The following is a 20,581-nucleotide window of genomic DNA, read 5'->3' as shown; positions in this document are numbered from 1 at the left end:
ATAGGTTTCCATGTATTCACATTGCGGTCTTTTCCAAAATTTTATATGATTCCTCATTCTGTTTATTTTTATTCATTTGTGGGATGCGGGAGTGACTGGCTAGGCCAGGATTTATTATTCATCCTTAATTGCCCTAGAGTTTTACAAATTTGTACATCAACATGTCCATTCCAAAACTACGAACTGGTAAATCATATAAAAAAACACAATTTAATCTAGTCCATTCTATCATCATGACTATTGATTGTGTAAATTGAGCATAAAATTATCTATTAACTGTTGCCGGAACATATTGTATTACATCATGAGCCACATTACACATAGGCCTGAATTTTTTAGCTTAGCGGGCAAGCGCAATTGGTGGACCTGGGATCGGCCGATAAACAGACAGCCGACCACAGTCGGCCCCCCGACTGCAGTTTCACGCTGGCCAATTAACGTCCAGCCAGCGTGATACGTGTGCTGAAAAGCTCCACACTGCAAGGGTGGGGGTAGGAAGAGGGTGGGCGATGACGTCAATGCGGGCACAGGCGAGTGCTGAGGGAAAGCTGCCTGAAGGCAGAAAGCTTCCTCAGAGAGCTGCAGACCTGAAAACCATCAAATAAAGTTTCCAAAAGCCGGAAGAAAATGTCCAAGCAACAGGATCAAGCACCTGAAAATAGAGATGATAAAAGTGCTGCCCACAGATTTTTATTTTTATTTTTATTTTATTTCATAACGGAAACCTCATCCTGCCCTTGGACGAGGTTTCATAAAAAATGTAAAGGCCGCCTGGCCGATTCGCCCATCCGCCAACCGTGAGGTTGGAGAGCCCACGAAAAATCAGAGTCAATTGCTCTGTTAATGGGCTTAATTGCCCTCTTAATTGTCGGCAGGTGCACTTCTGGCTTTTGCATGTGCCTGCCAACCGAATCATCGCACGAGCGCGGGATGGCATCGGGACTCTCACCTGACATCATCCGGTCGGGCGTGCACCTGATCAGCGTAAAATTCTGCCCATAATATGCATTTCTGCTTGTACATATCCTGTGAAAAGTGCAGAACAATGAGAATGTACAATCGGTATCATAATATTCTCCTTTGTAATGTAAAATAAATCTGTAGTTATAAATTCAGAGTTTTTATTCATACTAATGCACAATATTCATTTTTGCAAGTTAATTGTGGGGGTGGGGAGTGTGCAAGGCTGAAGGTTCACCTAGTGTGTACCGGCTCTGTGTTCGATGAGGGCAGGGCAAGCTTGTTATGATGCTAAGACTCTTTTAATCCTTATTGCACCCATCAGTGCTTACAATGATGGAGTGAAGCGTTTGATCATGACTAGCAACTTGCAGATCACATCGTTCAAGAAACTAGCGGAATCTGAGTCTATTGTTGACTATTTGATAAAGATTGATAGTGATTAGTCAACAGCTCCATTATGATTTTATTGTACAACTACCACAGTGAAAGAAGTCAAATTGGATGGACCTTGCCTTTTTCTGTTCATCAGATCCTTAAGAAGAGGGATCACAACTGAATGACAATAATAGCATAGAATTTCTGCAGGTTTCTCTTAGTCTCTTTCCATAGCTTTGACAGATGATCAGTGGAAACCCTCGATAAATGGCATAAAGAACCAGTCATAACTCTTCCTTAGAGTTTTTGCTGAAGTTACAATTGGATTTTGAGAGCCCCTACTGTAATCCAACCCTAGGAAAACAATTTTTCAAGGAAGAGGAAGAAATGAGTTAGAGTGAAGATTGCAAAGACTGAATAATTTTTTCACCCCAGTATTAGTGATGACTCAACATAGACCAGAGATCAAGATGACCATTTATGCAGTTCTTCAGGAATTTCAAGGCCTTTAAATCCAAACCTCTAAATACAGGGGCCAGTTGATTATGGAGAATTGAAGTGGCAGAACTGGGAAGAAGAGCAATCTTTCTGAAGAAATTCAACAGGGTAATCTGTAGCTGCTGCAGCATCCATCAGGCAGGCATGGAGGGCCTCTGGACCTGCCTGGAGCACTGTACCCCCACACCCCCACCTGAGTTTGTTGCCGTGAGGCCACCACCAGGCTGATAAACTGGGCCCCGTTGCCTGCAGGGACCTGGAGGCCAATGAGAAAATCCCAATTGGCCTCCTTTAATTGACCTTAAGTGGCCATTAACAAGTTGTATCAGCTACCTGCTGCATACAGGTGGGTAGACCTGCTGCTACTTCCCAACCTGGAGCCTGGAGGGATCCGGGAAATTGGCACGTACAGCAGTGGCTGTATTTTTAGCATCCAACCACCTCCGATACTGATTCTATATTTTTAGATATTTTAAATATTTAGCCCTATATATCTGCATTTGCCCAATACCCCTTAATACTTTTGGTTAACAAAAACTCATCAACCACATTCTTAAAATTACTACTTGATCTAGAATGAATTGCGGTTTGCAGAAGTGAACTCCCAATTTCTTCAACCCTCGAGACAAGTCCTCTTCTAACTCTCTACTGTTGGGACACTTTTTTTGAGCATTGAAGAATCCATAAAGGAAAAAGGGAAACTTCAAGTATGATATTTGGGGCTGAAGCAATATACTTTTATAAATATGTATTGTTAAAGTTTTTTAAATCAATCTGTTATTGCAGAATTGGACTCAACAAACTTACAAGCGAAGGAGGGAAATTATTAGCACAAGCAATTCAGAAAAACAAGGCCATCAAAGATATAGGGTGAGTGTACAATATGGTCTTAATGCTCTTGGTATTCGTAAAATAACATGATAATTTTGGCTGGAGAAAATGATCTTAGGTCATTTCAGTTTGACCCTAGTTCATCTTATTATGATGAAATGTTTCTTAAATGATTCTGGGCTTTTCTCTCCACCTTTCTACATGAAAGTCCATCCCATTTATGAATCCGTTTTTTGTGTAATGAGAAACTTCTTGAAGTACCTACCCTAAAGAATCCTTAGAACATTTCAGCCGTCTTGATCAAATCGCTTCTTAATCCTGGAGGAACTTGGTGTGAAATCAGATTTTCTTCCACCTCCCATTCTTTTGTGGGTTTATATACTGCACCCAACTCTTTTTATTCATCTTTGAAGGCCTCTGCTTGTGGAGCCTCCAACTTTGCTTGCACCTCATCAGCAGCAGCACTTTTCAGCATTCACTTCTGTTTAGCAGCTTTCATGCCAATTCGAAATGTGGCTTTGAAAGAACATCCATGCAAAGTTTCATTTTCACCACAAGTTTTGTGTTTTCTCCAGCATAAAGACCCCTAAACAAACAACCCCGGAATTTCCTTTGTATCAAACTGTATGCAAAAACATTCTTTTAGTTACTGAAACCTAGCACAAGTAATCAGTGTGACCATCCATTTTGAAAGAGAAATATGGAAGTATTTTCTCCATTTTTTTTGGTGTACATCATAAATAAATCATGGTAAACCACCTTGCAAGCCAGGACTGTATCTTGTTTATCCATGCTAATCAGAACTTGGCAGGATTCAAAAATATTTTGCTATTTCCCCATTAAATCACACTCCCAAAAATAAATCATTTCACTATGCAGTTAACTTCAAGTTGCTGATTTTTTTTGTACTTATATTTGGAAAAGGATCACAATGATGGGGAATTTAACTTTTTTCCCCACTTATTCACTGTGAGGTGGGGGGGCAGTTTTTTCCCTAATCTCTAGCTTTACTCAATGTCAGCATCTCCACCTATCACTGGCTCTACTTGTCCCCACCCCACCTCCAAACCAGCTTATATTCCACCTCTCTTCTATTTTTACTTAGTTCTGTTGAAGGGTCATTCAGACTCGAAACGTTAACTGTGTTCCTCTCCGCAAATGCTGCCAGACTTGCTGAGTTTTTCCAGGTATTTTTGTTTTTGTTTTGATATTCCTGAGGCAAATGCAGGAAAGTCAGGTGCGCAACAAGCTGCTATTTGTTCTAAACCCAATGTCAGAAGGGCACCAATTGATACTAAGAAAGATCTTGCATTTATATAGCACTTTGCACAACCTCAGGGTGACCCAAAGTGTTTTAAAGTGTTTTACTTTTACACTGTAGTCACTGTTGTAAATTAGACCACAACGCACTGATTTGTATACAGTGAGATCCCACAAACAGCAATGAAACAAATCTGTTTAGTGGTTTTAGTTGAGTGATAAATACTTGCCAGGATACTGGGATAACTTACCTGTTCTTCTAAATAGTGCTATAGGGCCTTTTACTCCTACATGGTTTAACGTCTTATCTGAAAGATGGCATCTCCGACAGTGCAGCACTCCCTCAGTATTGCCTTGGAGTGTCCGACTAGATTATGTACATAAGTATCTGGAGTGGGGCCTGACTGCGAGACATTCTACCAACTGAGTCACAGGTAGCTTAACCTCCAACTTCACGAGCATTTTTCTGTTTCTCACCATAATGACCCTGAGGCCTCTCTGAGTGAGATTGCCAGTGGCTACTAGTACTGTACAGCAGCAGTGAGTCTTTGATACTCCTGAAAATGTTCCTTGCTATGCTATAAATTCATCAATATAGCAGTTAGAGTTCTTCAACCCAAGCGTGGCAGTCAGGTACCAGGACAGCTCTTGGAAATAAATAACAATCTTGTCAGAAGTATCATAGAATCTTAAGATCACACAAGAATGCCTTTCGGTCCGTCATGCCTGTGCCGGCTCTTTGAAAGAGCTATTGACTACATATCAAATTCCCTTTTGTAACTTATTATATCTGCTTTCAACACCCTTCCAGACAGTGCATTCCAGATTAAAGAAACTTGCTGCTTAAAAAATTCTCATCATCTCCCTCTGGTCATTTTGCCAATTATCTGAAATAAGTGTCTTCTGGGTACTGAGCCTCCTGCCAGTGGAAACAGTTTATCCTAATTTACTCTATCAAAACACTCCACATTAGACCTCTCGAGCTTGTAAGCTCTAAGGAGAATAATCCCAACATCTTTAGCATCTCCACATAACTGAAGCCCCTCATCCCTGGTACCATTCTGTTAAATTGCCTTTGCAACCTCTCTGAAGCCTTGACATCCTCTCTTAAGTGTGCTACTCAGAATTCAACAATGCTCAGGCTGAGGCCTAACCAGTGATTTGCAGTGAAGTACAGTCCAGTTGCACTGTACTTTTAATGCCCTTAAAGTCCCAGCCTGAGAAGGGGCACATGTAGATGAAGTACCACCTGAACAGGGTCCCTGATCTATTTAACATAGCTTCCCTGAAGACCAGACACATGCTTTAAGCATGCTACATCTAAAAATGGTTTGCACTGATGGTGCACACATTGTATATATATCTGCTTTGTTTGAATAGCAATTGCCAACCTGAGAAATTTTGAATTTAATTACAGGATGTGGGGGAATCGGATCGGAGATGTAGGCGCTGTCGCCTTTGCTGAAGCTATAAGAAACCACCCTTCTATAAAAGAGCTCAGGTAATCTCATTTATCGCAGCATTTTGATGACATAAACCACGTAAAAGCCTGCTTGACCAAAATAGTTCATCCCCTGAGAACTGTAACCTTGCTCCAATGGTGATATAATGTCACTGAGCTGCCCTGTCTATCCAGTGGTCTTGCCTTGAGAGTATACAAGAGCTATATTTGCGAAAAAAAGAGTCATTGATGACTAAAGGGGTAAGGAACAACATAAAAATAAAAGAAAAAGCATAATAGAATCCAAACATTAGCACAGATACTATCAAATGGGAAAGATACAAAGAATAACAAAAGGTGACAAAATTGATTTTACGGGATTTTAAGAAAAGGGAGCGTGATAAGAAAAGCGAAATATTGGAAATGCGGGAAATCGGAAACAGAAACAGAAAGTACTGGAAATAGGTCTAAAGCATCTGTGGAGAGAGAAATAGAGTTAGTGTTTCGAGCTGAAAATGATTCTTCTTTGGCACTGAAGAAGAGTCATATTCGACTCGAAACGTTAACTCTGTTTTTCTCTCTGCACATGCTACCAGACCTGCTGAATGTTTCCAGCATTTTCTGTTTTTATTTTAGTATGAAAAGAAACTTGCAAGAGATGTCAGAATCAGCAGCAAATATGATTCTACAATTATGTTAGGAAAGAGCAAGTTGTCAGGAGCAACACGGGCTCCTCGAAAACTGATTGCAGTGACATTGTAAATGAAAATAAGAAAATGGCAAACATGTTTAATTACTTTGCATCAGTGTTTACTGTAGAGGAAGAGGGTAATATTAGGAACCTAATATCGAATCAGAGATGGGACTCACCAAAATTTTCATAAGCAAAATAACAGTAATGAAGAAAATAAAGGTGACAAGTCCCCAGGACTGGATGGTTTCCATCCTTGTTTATTAAAGGAAGAAGGTGAGAACATTGAAGATGCCCGAACTATAATCTTCCAAAGTTCCTTTGTTTCGGGAATCATTCCTTTAGATTGTGCATGTCACAATGCAATTAAAAAGATGAGAGAGGGAAACCAGGGAAGTATAGACCAGTTAGCCTAACGTCTGAGCACCTTGAAATGTTTCACTGATCAGAGAGGCAGGATACCAGCAGGATTGGCAAAGGGTGGGTCATAAGAAGAACCAGACTGAATTTTTTGAAGAGGTGATAGAAATATTGGACAGGAGAATGTCTATGGATGGTAATTATATGAACTTCCAAGAGGCATTTGATAAAATCCCTCTAAAGAAATTGTTAGCTAGAGTTGAAGCTCATGAAATTGAAAGCAAATTATTGATGTGGGGAGGAAATTGACCAAGCGGAAGGAGACAGAGAGTAGGACTAATTGGTAGGTACCCAAACTGGCAGGAACTGACTCATGATGTCTTGCAAATATCTGTGTTGGGACTTCAACCATACACTGTATTTGTAATGGCTTAAATGATGGAATAGAAAACCCCATTATCCAAGTTTGCTGGCTTCATAAAGATAAGTACCATTGTAAACCATGTAAATGGAAGCATAAATTACAAATTGATATTCGTAGATTAAATGAATGGACAAAACTGTGGCAAATTGATTACAAAGCAGGAAAATGTGAGGTCATTCATTTTGGACCTAAAAAGGATAGGACCGAGTACTTTATAATTGGTGAAAAGCTAGAAAAAGTGGAAGTCTAAAGGGACTTGGGGATTATTTACATAGAACATTAAAATGTCATGGACAGCTACAGAAAATAATCATAATGACTATTGGAATGCTAAAGGGACTTGGGGATTATTTACATAGAACATTAAAGTGTCATGGACAGCTACAGAAAATAATCGTAATGACTATTGGAATGCTGTCCATTATATCTAAAGAACTAAAATACAAGTAGGCAAAAGTTATACTAGGGCTATACTAGTCAGACTGCACCTGGACCTGAATCTTGCATTCCAACCCAAACACACGTAGAATTGCGCGAAATAACATCGGACATGTATCTCGATGTCATCGTGCTCATGTGCAACATGACGGTCAGTGGGTGCACACAGGAGTCAGAAGCACGCCCGCCAACAATTAAGTGGGCAATTAAGCCCATTAAGGAGGTAATTGTCAGCGATTTTTTGCAGCCTGTCCACTTTTACAGTTGGCGGATGGGCCAAATGGCCAGACGGCCTTCACATTTTCACTACAAACTACATCCAGGGCGGGATGAAATGTCTGGGGTAAAAAATAAAAGACGATATTTGCGGGATGATCTGCTCTGTAGCCTGCTGCCAGGTGCTTGCACTTACAGTATTGTCACAGTCTGCAGCAGTTTATTGAGCTCATTTCATTTTTAAATTACTGCAGCTCCGTCAGCCTTCAGGGAGCGCGAGCCCACATTCTCCCTTCTCTCGGCACCCATCCTCTTCCCAGATTGGCCAGCCAGCGTGAAATTGCATTTGGGGTCTGATCGTGGGCGGAAGCGCATTTCACGTCTGCTTGCGGGCCCGCCGATCACACCTGCCCGACGATCGCAAAATACAATAAATAATGTAAACAATGCTGTAAACAATTCTGGGCATCATACCTTAGGAAGGACACTTTGGCCTTCGAGGGATCGCAGCTTGGATTGACCAGAATGATACTCAGACTCAAGGGGTTAAGTTACAAAGAACAAAGAAAAGTACAGCACAGGAACAGGCCCTTCGGCCCTCCAAGCCTGCGCCGATTATATTGCCCATCAACTAAAACATTTTGCACTTACGGGGTCTGTATCCGTCTATTCCCATCCTATTCATGTCAAGCTGCCTCTTAAACACCACTATCGTACCTGCTTCCACCGCTACCTCTGGCAGCGAATTCCAGACACTCACTACCCTCTGCGTAAAAAACTTGCCCCGCACATCTCCTCTATAGTTTTCTCCTCTCACCTTAAATCTATGTCCCCTAGTAATTGACTCTTCCACCCTGGGAAAAAAGCTTCTGAATTTCTACTCTGTCCATGCCACTCATAATTTTGTAAACTTTTATCAAGTTGCCCCCCCCGATCTCCGTCGCTCTAGTGAGAACAATCTGAGTTCCTCCAACTCTCCAAATAGCTAATAACCTCCTGACCAGGCAGCATCCTGGTAAACCTCCTCTGCACTCTCTCCAACGCCTCCATATCCTTCTGGTAATGTGGCGACCAGAATTGCATGCAATATTCCAAGTGTGGCCTAACCAAGGTTCTATACAGCTGCAGCATGACTTCCCAGCTTTTATACTCAATACCCCTGCCAATGAAGGCAAGCATGCCATATGCCTCCCTGACTACCTTATCCACCTGCGTTGCCACTTTCAGTGACCTGTGGACCTGGACACCCAGATCCCTCTGTCCGTCAATGCACTTAATGATTCTGCCATTTACTGTATAATTCCTGCCTGTATTAGACATTCCAAAATGCATTACCTCACTTTGTCTGGATTAAACTCCATCTGCCATTTCTCCACCCAAATCTCCAACCGATCTATATCCCGTTGTATCCTTTGACAATCCTCTTCACTATCTGCAACTCCTCCAACCTTAGTGTTGTCTGCAAACTTACTAATTAGCAAAGTTACATTTTCCTCCAGATCATTTATGTATACAACAAACAGCAAAGGTCCCAGCACTGATCCTTGCAGAACTCCACTAGTCACAGCTCTCCATTCAGAAAAGAACCCTTCCACTGCAACATTCTGTCTTCTATGACCAAGCCAATTCTGTATCCATCTTGCCAGCTCACCTCTGATCCCGTGCGACTTTGCCTTCTGTACAAGTCTGCCATGAGGGACTTTGTCAAAGGCCTTACTGAAATCCATGTAGATAACATCCACTGCCCTTCCATCGTCAATCATCTTTGTCACTTCCTCGAAAAACTCAATCAACTTAGTGAGACACGACCTCCCCTTCACAAAACCATGCTGCCTCTCACTAATACGCCCATTTGCTTCCAAATGGTAGTAAATCCTGTCATGAAGAATCTGTTCCAATAATTTCCCTACCACTGACGTAAGGCTCACCGGCCTGTAATTTTCTGGATTATCCCTGCTACCCTTCTTAAACAATGGAACAACATTGGCCATTCTCCAGTCCTCTGGGACCTCACCCGTAGCCAGTGAGGATACAAAGATTTCTGTCAAGGCCCCAGCAATCTCCTCCCTTGCTTCCCTCAGTACTCGGGTGGATCCCATCTGGCCCTGGAGACTTATCCACCTTAATATTCCTCAAGACGCCTAACACCTTTTTTGATCTCAATATGGTTCAGGCTATCTACACACTCATCAATAGACAAATCGACTGCTAAGTCCTTCTCTTTGGTGAATACTGATGAGAAGTATTCATTTAGTATCTCTCCCATTTCTTCTGGCTCCACACATAGATTCCCACCTCTGTCCCTGAGTGGGCCTACCCTTTCCCTGGTTACTCTCTTGCTTTTTACATATGTATAAAAGGCCTTGGGATTTTCCTTAATCCTGGTTGCCAGTGACTTTTCATGACCCCTTTTGGTCCTCCTGACTCCTTGCTTAAGTTTCTTCCTACTTTCTTTATATTCTCCGTGGGCTTCATCTGTTCCCAGCCTTCTAGCCCTTACGAATGCTTCTCTTTTCCTTTTGACTAATCTCACAATATCCTTCGTTATCCAAGGTTCCTGAAACTTGACATGCTTATCCTTCATCCTAGCAGGAAGATACCGGTCCTGAATTCTTATCAACTGATGTTTGAAAGCCCCCCGACATGTCAGTTGTTGATTTGCCCTCAAACATCCACCTCCAGTCTAGATTCCTCAGTTCCTGCCTAATATTATTATAATTACCAAGAAAGATTACACAAACCAGGGTTATATTGTTTGAAATTTAGAAGGCAGAGCAGTGATTTGATCAAGGTTTTCAGGGTATTACAGAGAATAACTTTTCGCTGGCTGGAGAGTCTAAACGTTAGAACCTGCCCTTTCAGCAGTGGAATTTTAAATCTAAGATTGATAGATTTTTTGTTAACCAAATGTATTAGGAATATGAAGTTAGGAACAGGCACGAGGGACTAAATGGCCTATTCCAACTCCCATGTTTCTTTCATTACCCTTCAATAACAACTTATATTTATATACTGCCTTTAACATAATAAAACATTCCAAGGTGCTTCACAGCAGTGTTATAAAACAAAATTTGACACTGAGTCACTTAAGAAAATATTAGGTCAGATGACCAAAAGCTTGGTCAAGGAGGCTTTAAGAAGTGTCTTTAAGGAGGAAAGCATGGTGGAGAGGCAGAGAGGTTTGGGGAGGGATTTCCTTCAAAACTACTTCATTGCTGTAAAGAGTTTTCGTGAAAGTTGCTATATAAGCCTCTTTTTTTAACAAGGGCAATGAGACCATGGAGGGATTTGAACCCCTGAGAGAGAAAGACTTAAAGGTTTAGAGAGGAAATTCCAGAGCTTAGGGCCTAGGCAGCTGAAGTCACAGCTTGGAAACCGCGTCTTGTAAGTCTGGGGTATGGAGGGGTTGGGGCATACCTTTACTGTCTAAGAAGATTCTTCAAGCTGTCATAGTTCTCTAATGTGTATTAACAGTATCTGTGTCCTTTATCTAGCCTGGCAGCCAATGGCATTTCCACAGAGGGCGGGAAAAGTTTGGCGGCAGCACTGAGAGACAACAGATCCCTGGAGATATTTTGGTAATAACAATCTCAGCTTCAGAATGTTCAGCTTTATCTGGTGAACAGCAGGTTTTTGTCAAAGCTTTGTTGTCCCTAAACTTTCTGATTGGTCTTCTTAGCTCTTCAAGATAAGGAAAGAATTTGCATTTATGTAGGATGTTTCACAGTCTCAGGAAGTCCCAAAATGCTTTAGAGCCAAATAAGTATTCTTTGAAGCAATGTTCCCACTAAGCTGCATAGCCGTGCAGCAACCTGTAAGTTTCCGTGGAGGGTGGCTCTTTTAAGCTACCATACCTGAAAGGTCACACAAAAAATTTAAAGATTTCACGCACTTGAATGAATAGGCCACGCACAATGAAGAAAAAGAGGGAGAGTTACTTTGAAGTGTAGTCACTGTTTTAGAAGGCCAATTTGTGCAGAGCAAGCTCTCACAAACACTGATAAGATGATGACCAGCTAATCTGTTTTGGTGATGTTGATTGAGGGATAAATATTGGCCAAGGCACTGGGGAAAGCTCCCCTGCTCTTTTTCAAAATATAGTGTCATAGGTTCTCTTACAAACACCTGAGAGAAAAGACATGACGTGGTTTAGCATCTCACCTGAAAGACGTCATGCTGAACAGTGCAGCAAACGCTCAGTATAGCACTGAAGTGTCAATCTAGAAGATGCACTGGAGACTGTGACGTGAGTGCTACTACTGGACTATACCTGACAGGAGAACAAGGGTTAAAAGCAGCAAATTTAGGACTAGTGCCAGTAAGTTATTCACAGGCAGACTGATCAAGACATGGAATGCTTATACCACATGAAGGGAAGAGAGCACTTCTGTGTTTACTGTTACAAAGACAGAGAAAACGGGCAAGATATTAATGAAATGTCCGCACCCTGAATCGTGGACAGTTCCTTCCATCAGTTCTGACTGACCAGTTGTGCGTTTCTAGCTTTTCTATGTGCTTTTGTTCAAGGTTGCCACTGTTTCGCTTCCAACTTGTGTTTACTGTGTTTGAGTAAATATCAAGTTCAGAAGCTTTTTCACCATTTTAACATTTTCTTCTGTAAACTAGGTTGACAGAAAATCAGTTGAATGATGAAGCAGCAGAGTTATTCGCTGAAGCACTCAGGGTCAACAAAAGCCTACTTCACTTATGGTAAATGTCTGTGTGCATTCTGCACAATACATTTCCTTTGTCTCTGTTAGACAGGATTAGAATTTGCACCCACCTCCAACTGCCCCACCCAGTCGAACAACCTCTTTCTCCCACCTCCAATATTTTTATGACTAATAAATGAAAGCGTTTGAAGAAAATGGGGAAAACAACACACACCATCATTTTTGATGACACTATGATTTTTCTCTGGGATTTCTTACAGCAGTGTCCAGAAGATTAATCTTGCTTTTATTGAGTTTCCAGGACTATCAGAGCTCAGGTACCAGATTGCTGAAAGCATGGCCTCCAATTTTTGGTACAGGAAGTGGGGCTTGCACAGAGGGTAGAGTTGGAATAACATAGGATTCTCCGAGGGTTGCACGACTGGAGGTGGTTACAGAGATAGGGAGGAGTGAGGCCGTGGATAGTTTTGAACACAAGGATGAGAATTTTAAAATCAAGGCATTGTTGGACCAGGAGTCAATGTAGGTCAGCAAGCACAGGAGTGATGGACGAATAGGTCTTTTGTGAGTTAGGATGCAGTCAGTGGAAGAAGATTCATATTGGACCCGAAACATTAAGTCTTGTTTCTCTCCCTCTCCACTGATGCTGCCAGACCTGCTGAGTTTTTCCAGTACTTTATGTTTTAAGTTCAGATCTCTAGCATCCACAGTAGTTTGATTTTATTTTACTGCATTGGAATAGCCAGGTTTAGAGGTATCAGAAGCATGGATGAGCAGCAGATTGACTGAAACAGGGGCAGAGACAGATGATATTGCCGGGTCTGGAAGAACTTGTGATGCAGATAGGAGGGCAACTCATTAAATAATGTAATTACTGTCATGAAGCCTCACATTCGGCAAAATAGAACCGAAATTCATAGTATATCGATTTAATAACGAGAAACGGTATTATGCAGAGATAATATTGAAATATCTTATTTACAGGGTGATCAGCAACAAAATTACAGTGGTGGGAGCAAATCATTTCTTCGAGATCCTCAAAGAAAATGCAACAATAGAAGAGATTTGGTAAGAAAATTCTTATTGCCTGGGAATATCATAAAATCTTACAACACAAAAGGAGACCATTCACTACAAAGAGTTGGCTCCTTGAAAGTGTTATCCAGTTACCTCTCTTCCCCTGTTCTTTCCACAAAGTCCTACAATTTTTTCCCTTTCAAATATATATCCAATCCCTGGAGCATTCACATTGTCAATGTAATATCCTGTCCTCAGTGGTGATTCTCCATGCTATGTATCAATCCATCTCGGAGACATTGGAAAGGACTCTGCTCTCAGGTAAAACTGTTCTAACAAAAGAAATGTCCCTGGGATACAACTAGCCATCAGTGATTCTGGAGGTAATTTTAACCACCAGAAACAGGGGAGCTGGGGTCAGGTGAGATGTAAAAATTTTTTAAATCTTGAACCTGTCCCCAAGCTGACCCACTTCTGGATTTAAAAGGGGAAGGGCAGGGGAACGGCCAGCTAACCCTTTCACAGGAGGTGCGTTGGCACTTTAAATATTTTAATGAAGTTGGCAACCTCACTTTTGAAGGTTTAATCATGGTTGACTGGGTTTTCCAGGTGGTTGGAAACTTGGCAGCTCAAGGAACACAAGGACAGCTTCAGGGAAAAGAAAATTTCTCTTACAGTGCTGCTTGTAGGCTAGGAGGAGTGGGAGTGCTTCCGCTCCGGCCCACCAAGTTACCACCTTCACTGCCACCAAATGCCCACAACCTCTCACCATTGGAGTCTCCCCATCTGAGCCCCACCTCCAGCATCAAGGATTGGACCCTCCCAACATTCCCATTCCTCATCAGTGCCCCCAACCCCCACCCTTCCACCCCATCCAACCACTAACACTGTAGCAGGTTCCTTCCCTGCTCCTGCTGCCTTCTTCCCTGCCCAGTAGGGAGCCAAGCCAGTCAATCAGGCTGACTTCTAGGCAGGGAACGTGTTGGCAAAAAGACAACACTGTGGATTCCAAGCATATTCGTATGCTGGAGTTTCCAGGCCAAAACCGCTCACCCCTACACCCCCACACAGCCACCCCAGCCTCGCCGCCCACCGCTCACAGAACCCTTCCCCAGTGAGGCCTCTGAGTAAAAATCCTTTTATTTGACCTGGACCACATGGCTAGGGTACTTGCTGCTGTGACTACGAGTATATTATTATGGATAATTCAGCTTTAGAGCCTGCACCAGTTTTAACTGTTGCTTTACTGCTGTGCTAGTGTTTAGCAGTTTGCCCTACATTGTTAAAGGAGAATCTACAAAATGCCAATAGCCTCAGGCAATCTTAGAGTGTTTAGAAACAGCTCTGCAGCATAAAAGGGTCATAATCACTTAACTGAAGTAAACCTTTAGTTCAGTGGTAGCATTGGTCCCTGAGTCAGGAGGTGCAGGGTTCAAAATGCTGCTCCAGACAGTCCCAGTCTGTGGAGATAGGAGCTCTGCCCTTGAATTCTGGGTTGAAATCCACTCATTTGGAGTGGCTGAGGAAGACTTCCCCTCACCATATGGTTTGTGAGAGCCCATAAAACCCTCTTCTCATAAGGACTAACCAGCCAATAGACATTGCAATCCAAGATTCCAATAATGCTTCTTTTCAATAAAATTTGTGTAGATCTTTGTTCTTTCACAAAATCTTGTAAATAAGAATCGTTGTGTGTTATCCGGCACTTAGCAGTCACTAAGACTTCATTTTGTGGACCTCTGGGACAGGCACTAACCTGTTTGAATTCTTTCCTAATCAGCTTGAATGGTAATAGCATCTCTGCGGAAGAAGCCAAAAGGTTTAAGAAAGAAAAGCGGATTGTGCTTTGAATGATATTTCCCGTGCGATTAGCTGGAGCCATCGTACACCGTGAAGCTGAAAAATGTTCAACAGTTGTAACACTACCTACCTACAGAACAAAAAGAAATCTGCCAAGTGTTTTCTACATGGGTTTCAGTGAGTGGGACAATCTAAAGGAAATAAAGTTTGCTGGAAAACCAGCATGCAAACCATGGTATTTTCCACTGACCCTTCAAGATACATCGAAAATGCCTTTGTGACTCATCGGATATGAGCAACGGTAGCTGCTGACACCACTCCCAAGGTTTCATTGCAAAGGCCTGGGTATAACCATGACATCTATCATTACTATTCTTCCACCATAAATTAACAGAATTTATACTGAAACAGTGTCAAATTGGAATTTCTGTCATTCAAACGGATGCCGGCAGCTAAATGTTTGTACTTATTTATGGTTATTTATGGTATGACATACTGGTGGATAATAAAAATAAATTTGTGGGAATGAATTGACTTAAGTTTGTAAACAAAAAATATGTCTATATAGTTACATACAGGGGAGAGAGATGGACTGAAACCCCCAATTACCTTTGTCTGTAATCAGTGTAGTTTAATTTTGATAAGGCAGCTGTGTATTCCCAACACCATGCCATCCCAACACCACCACCCCCCCCACCCCCCCATTAGTGTGTGGTCACCAGCAACAGACTTCCACAGTTTTAAACAAGGAGTATTATTTATTCACACATTCACTCCAGAAAAGTCTATCACTACATTAATCACACAACGTACACGCCCAAGAAAGATACAATTAAAGACAGTGGTGCACTTCTACAAATATTAAAACCAAACAGATTAATTAGCAATTCATGTGTCTTTGAGACTGCAGTGAAGGAGGGAGCTTTACCTAATCTAGAACTGAAGTTCAGGTAAGTTCAGATGGCTGGGGTCAAACCTAGATAAACCGCAGAGTCCCTTCAAAGTAAGGACTGTTCGGCTGGTCGTATAGGCAGGCCCTAATGACTGTTGAAACTGGAGGCCCAATTTCTTACAGGTGAACTCAGAGCTGCTTGGAGGAGGCTTTTAAAAGATTTTAAGCCTCACAAGTCTTGAAAAGGCCAGATCACACAGCCTTTTCTTTGTAGCTTTGATGCTGTTGCTGGTGTTCTGCCAAATTCCCAGTCTCTCTCACTCTCTCTCTCTCAGCTTTTGGATGAAAGGATTTCAAAATCAGAGGGCAGTTTCGATCACATATGAATGGCCATTGATACACGATGGAAGGCAAATGATGGTCTTTCATAATGAAGAAGGAGTTCCAGACACATGGTCAAAAGCCATTGATATATGGTAGAAGGTGATCTTTAGCAATTCATGATGGATACTTAATCTCGATAGTCCTCCTTTGTTATAAGGCAGAGTCTGGGAGTTTATTGTCCCTGAGTTTTGGAGTAGCCTTGTCAATAGAAGCTGTGAAATTCCACAGAATAGTGCTATTTAGGCATGTCCATTCAAGGGATGCTCCTGCCCATTATAATCCAATTTGGAACTTTCCAGAAAGCTTGCTAGGCTGTTGAAGTTGTAAAATCAGGTGACCCTCTCAGCAGCCGTCTTACAGTTCATCAGGGTCCATTTTAAAAGGAGTACTGTTTTGAAAAATATGTAACATCTTTATGTCTGTACTTGAATGGTAATATAAAATTACACATGATTCCTTATCTCCTTTTAGTACACAAATGGAGACCTTTAAACTTTAATGTTAATACACCAATATTGCGGAGAAAAATTCAACATGTTTTACCAAGGGGTTAAATTAAAGACACCTATTTAGGCTTGTTATTAGCTCGAGCTGTACGAGTTGAAACTTGTCATCCCATTGACTGGATACTTTCAGTGGTCAGCCCATTATCATCCCCAAATCATCTCCCTTTCCCATCTAGCTCCCTGGCTTTTCCTCATGTCTGGTTCTTGGTTCTTTTGCCATTCAACTTAAATTAGTGTACTCTGTATCTTTTGCATTCTACAAATGGGAACAATTTCTCCCTACCTACTCTGTCCAGACCCCTTACGAGCTCACTTTTGCCTCTGTGAACGCTCCAGAAATTCTCTGGGCTGCGATCCCTGCAAGTACTTTGGTATCATGCCTGTACACAACCTCACTTGGGGAGCACGTCCAGCATCTAGTTCCTAAAGGAGACCAGGAAATAGAGCCCTGGTACCCTGACAGATGAGAGGGTGGAGAAGGAAACTACATGCATGTAAACACTATTTTATTTTTTTAAATTGAGTTGTTTTAGTCCATGCTATGATTTTTGGCCTAATCTGCCATCATCCTTGGCCTCAATCCCCATGATCCTTGGCTTCAATTCCTGTCATCCATCCCAAAACTGTATGGAAGAGGCCAGTGCTCCAGTCTACTCTTATTTACTCTGTCCAGCCCCCTCATGATTTTGAGTACCTCTATCAATTCTTCTCTTAGCCTTCTCCTCTTCAAGGAGAACAGACCCAACCTCTCCAATCTTTCTTCATAACTGACATTTCTTATCCCTGGAACTATTTTTGTAAACTTCTTCTGCACTCTCCCCAATGCGTTTACATACCAGTGAAGAAGAAAAAGAAATTGTTCCACATTTGCTATGGAAAGTACAGCAGCCTATAAACAGCAGGCTGCCTCTTACCTCGATCTCCTCACAGTGCATCGAGTGAAGTTAGTGAATGGAATTAAAAACACCGAGTGCATCCTGGATAACCTGCTACAGTCTGGATGCTTTACCTTGGAAGATAAGGAACTTGTACAGAGGAATACAATTCGACATAACAAGGTACAAATGGACTATCAAATCAACGATTCTCGATAAGAACAGGGCAGTTTCCTAGCATGTATAGTTAGGCAAAAATTTCCCAGAGTTTCTTTTCGTAGCAGCCGCCTCTGTTATATGAAAACAAAAAATTGCGGATGCTGGAAATCCAAAACAAAAGCAGAATTACCTGGAAAAACTCAGCAGGTCTGGCAGCATCGGCGGAGAAGAAAAGAATTGATGTTTCGAGTCCTCATGTTCTGTTGAAGGGTCATGAGGACTCGAAACGTCAACTCTTTTCTTCTCCGCCTATGCTGCCAGACCTGCTGAGATTTTCCAGGTAATTCTGTTTTTGTTTTGCCTCTGTTATATACTTTGTTATATAGGATTGGTCAGACCCCATCAGGAATACTGAGCACAGCACCTCAGGAAAGATATATTGGGTTCAGAGTGTGTGCAATGGTACTGGAGTTTAAATGGTTGAATTATGAGGACAGGATGCATACACTTGTTTTCCCTTGAGTTTAGAGGATTGAGGGGTAAACTGGTCAAGGTGTTTAAAATGTCAAAAGGACGTGATAGATTAAGTACAGAGAAACTATTTCTTCTGGTGGAGGCAATTAAGAATGAGGAGGAATAATTTTGCGATTTGCGCTCGACCATTCAGAAGTGAAATCAGGAAGATCTTTTTTCACAAAAAAATGGAAGGGGAATCTGTCATTCGCTCCCACAAAAGGATATAGGTGCAAGTGGCCAGTTAAAACTTTTAAGGGTGAGATTGATACATTTTTGTTTGGTGAGGATATGAAAAGCAAAAGTGGGATAATGGAGTTGAGATACAGATCAGCCATGACCAAACTGAATGGTGATCAAGCTCGAGGGGATGCATGACCAACTCTTTTGTTGTTACCATGTCTCTCCCCACATCAGTGTTACTGTGGCCCGGGGGACTCAGCAGAATCAGCCTGAATCCCTACACTGTGCAACATTTGACGCTCATCTCCTAAGGCACAGTTTTGCGGAGCCTCCGCCCCACTTATTCGTGGCAATCAGTAAGTCAAACTAAGATTAGTGCCATGGCTCAGAACATCCAGTCTCCTGAACAGATGACAAGTGACAGGGTAATTCTTGATAACTAGGACACATTTTTTAACCAATGTGTATATAATGTAATGAGTGGAATTTTAGCCCCCTGAGAGCAGGCGGGTTTGGGGTCTTTCAGGTCAGATTTTAATGGAGGCAGCATAGAGGATGGGCAATGAACCCACTCCCAGGAGATGGGTTGGCAATTTAAATATTACAATGAGGCCCTTCTGCTCAAACTTAACCAATATCTCAAATTTAACTCTGTCTGGCTGGAAATCCCAGGCCTAGGGAAACCTTTTGGCAAAAGGGAGGGAAGCTCAAGTGCCTTTCTACTTACCTGTTGGAACCAATTTCTCTGCCTCACTAACCCTTTGCAATTGGACACCAACTCCTACCCCTGACCCTTGTGATCAGTCCCCCTGAGGCTTGACATCCTATTCCTTCCCAGAGGTCTCTGATCCCAGCATCACCCCCCTCCCCCCAACCCTGAAGCCTTCAATTCTCCTCCTGAGGTCCCTGATATCACCCCATCATGCTCTTTAATATCCCCATGGCCTCTGACTCCCCTCATGGCTTTTGATCTCCCCACAAGTTATCCCATTCAAACCCTTGAAGCCCCTGTCATCTCCCCGTGGCCACCAATTACCCCGGGAATTCCAGCCACCCCCAATGCATGCAGACCTCTTCTAAGGCCTTGAATCTCCCTCCTGAGGCCTCCAGTCACACCCCATGGTGACCAACTAACTGCCCCCCCCCACACGCCTCCAATCTCCCTCTGATGCCTCTGATTTATCCTGAGGCCTCTAAGCTACTCTAACCTTTCCCTCCCCTGACTGTGGTCTCCCATCCACCTCCCTATCCTCACCCCCTCCCGGAACATTCAATCCCCTCCCATGGCCTCCAATTTCCCTTCTCCAATACCTCTGATCTTAACCGAGCCCTCCAATCCTTCCACAAGGCCTCCAAATCTTTTCCGAGGTTTCTGATCTGAAGCCACACATCCTGGCTTCTGAGTCCCCCAGCTGCCAGCATCTACCCAAGTTAAAATTCCCCATTATGTGGAAGACATTAAAAGGGGGAAGTACCTTTCACAAAAAATGTTAAATGGTTGGCTCTGTGGTATCCAGTTTGTTTAATATTAGCTGGGCCTTTGAGGTTCAGTCTGTTTATTGAAGAAGTGAAGATTGTGTAATTTTGTTTTAAAACCATAAAGAGATTTCTTGTCTGGAAGAAGATATTTATTTTAATTTTTTTTACTCTCTATGGAGATTTGTATTTTAGATGGAAACTACTACCCTAGCGTCATTTTTAAAAAACCCTCACATTTATTTAGTGCCTTTCATACCTCAGGACATCCCAAAGCACTTTACAGTCAATGAAGTACAGTTTTGAATTACAACAAGGGCAAGGAGTTCAAGGACTTCTTTGCCACTAAGAATGAGACCATCCGATCAGCTGCCTCTGCCACTTCCCCTATCCCATTGGGCTCGGCTTCCTCTATGACTCCCCACTGCCCTAGCCCTGAGCTTGTATTTTTCTCTAGTTTTTGTCAGGGTTCTCCTCACGCCATCTCTGAGCTCATCTTTTTCATGAAACCCATGACACATATTCCCACCAAACTGCAACTGCCTTTCCTGCTCCTCATGTTAGCTGATTTTGATAATGGTTCTCTTACCTCCGGTACTGTCCCTC

The 20,581-nt window shown here is 42.3% G+C and overlaps 1 protein-coding gene and 1 pseudogene across 4 annotated transcripts in view; both read left to right on the top strand.

The window, feature by feature from the left end:
- Positions 1 to 15,510, top strand: part of nod1 (nucleotide-binding oligomerization domain containing 1) — a 63,452-nt gene extending 47,942 nt beyond the window's left edge. For all 4 annotated transcript variants that reach the window (XM_041184910.1, XM_041184908.1, XM_041184911.1 and 1 more), the window contains exons 7-12: positions 2,623 to 2,706; positions 5,345 to 5,428; positions 10,992 to 11,075; positions 12,124 to 12,207; positions 13,155 to 13,238; positions 14,968 to 15,510. In XM_041184910.1, the coding sequence (XP_041040844.1) occupies positions 2,623 to 2,706; positions 5,345 to 5,428; positions 10,992 to 11,075; positions 12,124 to 12,207; positions 13,155 to 13,238; positions 14,968 to 15,037 (490 nt within the window). In that variant the 3' untranslated portion in view covers positions 15,038 to 15,510. The remainder of the gene's footprint in view (positions 1 to 2,622; positions 2,707 to 5,344; positions 5,429 to 10,991; positions 11,076 to 12,123; positions 12,208 to 13,154; positions 13,239 to 14,967) is intronic.
- A 2,131-nt stretch (positions 15,511 to 17,641) lies between these two features.
- The window catches only part of LOC121276076, a 33,257-nt pseudogene continuing 30,317 nt past the window's right edge, over positions 17,642 to 20,581 (top strand).

This window comes from Carcharodon carcharias, chromosome 3, assembly GCF_017639515.1.
Source record: "Carcharodon carcharias isolate sCarCar2 chromosome 3, sCarCar2.pri, whole genome shotgun sequence".
NCBI lineage: Eukaryota > Metazoa > Chordata > Chondrichthyes > Lamniformes > Lamnidae > Carcharodon > Carcharodon carcharias.
The sequence above is the reverse complement of the archived record's forward strand: the minus strand, read 5'-3'. Positions and strand labels throughout refer to the sequence as shown.